The sequence below is a fragment of the Rhincodon typus genome, chromosome 28 (assembly GCF_021869965.1).
Source record: "Rhincodon typus isolate 14 chromosome 28, sRhiTyp1.1, whole genome shotgun sequence".
Taxonomy (NCBI): Eukaryota; Metazoa; Chordata; class Chondrichthyes; order Orectolobiformes; family Rhincodontidae; genus Rhincodon; species Rhincodon typus.
The window spans coordinates 39,122,107-39,128,669 of record NC_063359.1 but is presented as its reverse complement, the minus strand read 5'-3'; the positions used below and the strand labels follow the sequence as shown (position 1 = coordinate 39,128,669).

Genomic DNA, 6,563 nt, shown 5'->3' with positions numbered 1-6,563 from the left:
GGATATTTTATATCATCTCAAAAACTGTAGCAGTTCTAATTCGTTACCTATTGTTCCACTTTACTCCGTTTTCATGTTTTTTTTCTGGAAATCAATTTAAGGTTATGATTTACCCCTTTAACTGAGTATCAATCTGTCCAAACGGGCCCCATAATGGATGGCTTCTTCTGTGCCTGTCATCATTTTATTTTAAAGAAAAAGGATTCAAGTTATACTTAGAATTGAAAAAAAAAAATTTTTGTCCTATTTTATCAGGGGTGTTATAATGGGGAGAGGTGGAGAAGATTGTTTATAGGCATTTCCGGGACACGCGCTATTGGGGCCTTGAACAGCTGAGAGTTTGTTACATTTTGAGGTCAGGGGTGACGTTTTTAAGAGACGCGGGGCGAACCTTGGGGCAGCGGCGTCTGCCCCTGATTCCGATCTCAGCTTCTCCAACATGTCGGGGCCGAACGGGGAACCGAGTGTCACTGTGGGGCAGGAGGAGGAGGAGGTTGAGGCGTCTGAGGAAGGTAAACCCCAGGACAGGGATCCGACCGGACCCCCCCACCCCCAAATAAATCCCATTCACTAGATCCAGCTCCCTACGCATCCCCCTCATCCTCCTCAAAACCCTTCGATAGGACCCCCACTAGACACCTTCATGAAGGCCCTGAGATGGGTTTGGGGGTGACCTTATAAAAATCATGAGGGGCCTGGATAGGGTGAATTGTCAAGGTCCCAAGGCTATGGGAGTCCAAAACTAAAGAGCATAGGTTTAAGGCGAGAGGAGAAAGATTTAAAAGGGAACAAAGGGGTGACTTTTCACGCAGAGGATGGTGCATGTATGGAATGAGCTGCCAGAGGAAGTGGTGGAGGCTGGTACAATTACATTTAAAAGGCATCTGGATGGGTATATGAATGGGAAGGGTTTAGAGGGATTTGGGCCAAATGGGATGAGATTTATCTAGGATATCTGTCGGTATGAACAAGTTGGACTGAAAGGTCTGGTTGGTTGGTTTTTTTTTCTGTACATCTCTATGTCACTTGCAGAATTCAGCCTTCACTTTACTTATCCACCTAGGGTGTGCTGTATTGTCGGAGGTGAAATCTTTCAGATGAAAATGTTATCTGACTGAGATCCAGTCAATGATGAAGAGTAGAGCAATAATCCCCAATATCCTGGTGAATATTTAAACTCTCCATTAACATCAAGTTGCTGCATGTGTGATCTCACTGCATTCAAATTGTGTGAAGTGTTTCTTGCATTTAAACAGTGACCACACCTGAAAACTACTTAATTTGGTTTAAAGTGCCATAGGATGTCCAAAGATTGTGAATGCAAGTTATTGTGTTGACATTGACACTGGTGGCAGTCCTTAGTGCATTGCTTCCCAGACTTTTTCCCTGAGTGACAGCAGAGTAGGGTGCTGCTGTGGATTTGTGAGAGCACGAGCCTGTCGAAGCTGGAGCAAAGCTGCTATAATTTAGTCAGAGTTCTGCAATGATCACTGCTGCTTCTAAGCTTGTGAGCCATTTGGAGTCCCAACCCCCTCTTTGTGAAATCCTGCATCAGGCTAATATAGGTATCTCTTAGTTTCGAGCAAATATATTTGCTAGATCAAGTAGCTCTAAGCCCAGCTGTTTTAATACCTTGGGAGGTGAAAAATATACAAATAAAAATCTTATGTAGAGAAAGGCAGAGCATAAATGTGTGTTCCTTTTTGTTTTGTAACTAGTTCTACTGACAGTGAAATATTGTATTCTTCACCTCACTCCCACCCTCTTTTGGCAGAATACGCTGCACTCAATTTGATGCTTGACCAGATCAACTCTTGCCTGGACAACCTTGAGGAGAAAAATGATGTTTTAAATGCAAAACTTCGAGAATTGCTGGAGTCAAATCGCCAGGTGAGGATGGAATTCAGGCAACAAGTACAGGCAACAGCCCCAAAAGACTCCCAGGACCACAACTCTCAAATTTGATCACCGTCTCTGTATCAAGCTGTAATATTACATGTCCTGCTTAAGCATTTTAAAAGCAAATGTTAATTAGCTGTAACCATTGCTAGTCACTTTACTTTCCTGTGACAGAAACACTGGCTAGTTTTAATCATTGAGTTGCAGTTCTACCTGTGATAACTTTGTTTACTTTTGACCTCTTCCAGTCGGTTTTGGCTTTGAAATTCCTGTTCCTTTTAGGAGGAAGCTCATTTGTAACAGATGCCATGTTGTGTATCTTCCACTTATGAGTTGCAATATTGCAATAAGAAATTCTATTTCAGTGGGATTCAAAGATCTAAAAAAGTTGAATGTTTGACCTGATGGGATACCTGAAGTTCATCTGACTAGTCCTAGTGATTTGGAGAAGGTCAAACCCCAGGATCCTGCCTCCACTGAAAAAGATTTTTTTTCTCTGTAAGTAGCGGTTCAAAGAGTAACACTCTCTTTCATCTTGAATCACAAGGTTGTAGGTTCAAGTTCCAGACCGGAAATGTGAACACAACAGAGACTGATGTTTCAATGTAATACTTAAGAAGTTCTGCACTGACAGAGGTGCTGTCTCTCTTAAGTTTTAAGCTGCGGCCCTGCCTTCTCAGGTGGATGGAAATTTCAGAGTAGGAGAGTTTTTCCTTGTAGGCCAACTAATATTTATTCCTTAATCAGCTTCAGTTTGTCATTTACCACATTGTTGTTTGTAGGAGTTTGCTGTGTGAAAATTAGTGCTCTATTACCCACATACAACACCAGTGACGATATGTCAAATGTGTGTCACTGGCAGTAAGGCAGTTTGGGGCATCCAATGATCATGAAAAGGGCTGTATAAACGCAAATCTTTTCTTTAATGCAACTTTCTCTTGAATTTGCAAATTGAAGTGAATTTTTTTAAAAAAATGTGAAAACCTCTGCCAACCATTCCCCGTCTTCTGTGTTTTTAAAAAAAAGAACCTAAACTATTTTTTTCATCTTGCTTTCCATGTAAGGTCTTTTCCCTTATATAAACTTGCATATATTAAACTTATAAAATGAGGATTAATAAATCAAATAATTTGTTAACTACTGCCACAAAAATTACCCGAGTCATCAACTTTTTCTTCATGTACACATTCCTAGATTCTGTGTGTTTTTTTTTTCCCCCTTATTCAGGTGCTCAGTACAAGAGAGAAATTTGGTGATCAGAACTGTGCCTGGTATTCTAATGAGGGCCAAACTTGTGCTCAATCCTTCCGATTTATGCTCTCTTTCTGTTAATAGTTTTCTCTTTTTACTGAATGTTCCTGTAACCTGTTGTTAGAGCTATTTCTCAATGGGACTATTGTGCAATATACTGTAATTTCTGTACTGAAAAATCCATCAAATCCTCAGTAACAATGAAAAAATGGTTTTCAGGGAAAAAAGTGCTTCTATAACAAGTCATTCTGAATTTAAGGATATCTTGCAAAATGCATTTGTTGTTTTCAACTCAGTTGGCGCATATGTCAACCCTGAAGCCTCCAAAAATTGTTCCAAAAACTGGGGTCAATGTATATGTCAAGTATAAAACATGAACTGCCAGTATGGGTGGTCTCTACATTGAAACATGAAAACATAGCACTGGTAATTCATATTAATGTAAAATAGTTTATTCAATAAATTAATTGTACAAAACCTTTAACTACAATGAAAATGTTTTAAAACTCATCAAATTCATTGACTATGGCATCCCATACAAAATTTTAAGTTCACCTTCACTCAGAGTCATTTTTCCTATGATGTCAGTGTAAGGATCAGATATAGCACTTTTGGTTTCAGAATCATTCCATCACAATAAACCATCTTTTTATGCAACCAATGAACTAACATGCCACATTTTTTGAATGACCTGATCATAGTTTTGCACCATTAGGGTCCTGTGAATTGATGACAAAACCACACAAGGTATCACAAAAAGTGCTGGAAAAGCACAGCAGATCTGGCAGTATCTGTGCAGAGAAATCAGAGTTAACGTTTCAAGTCTGGTTTCCTCAGTTCTGAGGAAGGGGCACCAAACTCGAAACATTAACCCTCATTTCTCTTTGTAGATGCTGCCAGACCTGCTGAGCTTCTGTGTTTGTTTCTGATTTACAGCATCTGAAGTTCTTTTGATTTTCACGTGAAATATCAGTTGGAGGAGCACATATATTCCCACTCTTTGTGAAGTTTTTTCTTTTTTCCACTGTGTACCTGTTCTGATCTATGTGAACTTGATCCTTGAATTACTTTTAGAGGCATATATCCAAAAGTTGAATTATGGGTGTCAGGCTCTGACAACATAGGTGTGATTTTTACAGGGGTGCCTCTTAATCTCATTGATTGTAGGAACTGAACTTTCACAAACTAATAAACTGCATCATTTACCTAGACCACTGGAATGTCCATTTCACATTACTGATCCATAACTTTATCCCAACCTCATCCAGCCAACCCTTGTCATGGACATGCACATAAAGTACTGCAGGCAAGTTGATTTGTAGCGTATTTTTATGTTTGACATGGATTATAGGCTTAAATTTTGTTCCCTCGGTCTTGTAGGCTCTCACCACTAAAAATCTCGCCTCCAGTCCTGTAGTTTTCACTAAACTATTTTTAAACCTTTCAATATTTGGGCGTATCGAAATTCATGAGCATTTCATCCATATTACTTGTGGCATCGTGAGTACTTCAGTTTTTACCACTGTCTGATGAATTGCTGGAAACTGGTAATTTGGGCATTAAAATATTTTGCTAATTATATTGTAATCTTGATCTCCTGCCACAGTGATCTTTTTTTGCCCATCAAGTTGCAATGCCAACAATGTCTTGCTGTAAAATATTTACTGGACTCAAGATTTAATTTGGTCCACCTAAGTTTATTTACATACATTGCATTTCTGGTGACAATTTTCATTTTAATACATGCTTCTCAAGATTAGGCCAGTGGCTGGCCCCTGATTGCAATGGCATCCTTAGGGGCACATTCCTTCTTCCTGTCTGGCACTAGTTTTTCAGTGACACCAAATTCCCTTACTGCAGCATTTACATGTGTTAGCAAACATTAAGACTTTTCGCTCTGAGCATCATCTATTTTGTCAGAAAATTCATTTTCTTCGTTCACCATGCAGGGTCAGCTTTTGTGTAGGTGTCTTAAACTCCTGTGCATTGCAACATAGCTTGAATTGCCTGCACTATCCCTTGCATACAATTATAAGGTAAATAAAACATGCATTTGTGGGGTGAAAATAATTGAAGCCACTAATGCAAGTTTTTAAAAATTCTTTCATAGAATGTGAAAGTAGCTTCTATAACAGTTAATCATTTTCATTTCCTTACAGAATTGTGCAGCAATTTACCACTGTCTCTAACTGGGATTTTGATTACAGACAGGTTCACTGTGCTGCTACTGGAATTACTAATATTTTCTTAAAGGATGTAAAAGATGTTTTAAAAAATGATAATAAGATTGTTTGCTGCAGTGAAGGAACAATTGAAACAGTGCATGCTGTTATTTTGCGGCAGAACATTGTGAAAAGATCAGGAGCCAGCCTGAATACAACTGTCTATGTGCACAACATGTTTGAATGTTAATGTAATTTAGACTAACCTAGGGTTCCAGGTAATGTGCAGGTGCTGACTGATTAGTCCCTTTGTGTACACATTTCTCAGATTACTGTGTATGGAAGTATAAATATTTGATTCTGTTTTCATAAAGCTGTTGATTTAATATTATGCTTTTTGTAAATTCTCTTATTAAGCTTACCGATTGCAGAGGCTTTAGTTTTACTGTGTCGAGCAGATGGGGAGCTGACTCTACAGCAAATTAGAGAGCTGAAACACCATTTAGATATTTAATTGTAATAATGTGCAATCTTTCTGCAGTTATGTTTGAGCCCAGCTGACTTTGGAGAAGAAGCATGTAGTGTCCACCAATGCTCTCCGTGCATTTAGGGAGAGGTGGGCACTGCAGGGGTTTTACTGCCCCCTCCTACTCCATTTTAATTTAGTCCTCTCCTTCCCTCCCTACCCCTCTCCCTCACTTTTTAGATGATAGCATTCCCCTTAACAGGCCTTGCTTGTTAATGTGTCAATTGCCACATGGGTCCTTCCTGGTAGTGGAAAAAATGCATAATAAAGTCTTTGCACAGTGGTGTCTTTTTGCTGGAAAAGAAATAACGTGTAGTTTCTAACTGGCCATGACCAAAGGTGCAGGTACTTGCAGCTCAAATGGAAAGCAATGTACCTTCCTATTTTGTTAGATTTGAGATACAGAGCTCATAACCAATTCATGATGTTTCATTCCTCACTGTAATTTATAAGTTCTCCATTGTCAGCTGAAGTATCAGTGGCAAAAAGTCTTCTGAAGTTGTTTTCAAAATTATATAATATTGAAAATGTAAAGTATTTCATAGGTTGTTTCCACTGGTTGACAAAAAACTAATGGAATTAGGACAATCACTAGACTAACAAGGTGGGGGTTAACTGGGGCATGAATTTGCTTCCAGTACACCATGCATTGCACTCCCAATCAAAACTTGCTTCAGATATTTTTAAAATCAACCTGTTGCACAGGTGTTATGACAAACTTATGG

At 38.9% G+C, this 6,563-nt stretch overlaps 1 protein-coding gene across 1 annotated transcript; it reads left to right on the top strand.

The window, feature by feature from the left end:
• Nucleotides 1-315: 315 nt before the first annotated feature.
• bbln (bublin coiled coil protein) lies at nt 316-5,703 on the top strand. The gene is made up of 3 exons (XM_048613737.1): nt 316-512; nt 1,775-1,890; nt 3,127-5,703. The coding sequence occupies exons 1-3, from the start codon at nt 440-442 to the stop codon at nt 3,229-3,231; spliced, it is 294 nt and encodes a 97-aa protein (XP_048469694.1). The 5' UTR covers nt 316-439; the 3' UTR covers nt 3,232-5,703.
• Nucleotides 5,704-6,563: the final 860 nt, after the last annotated feature.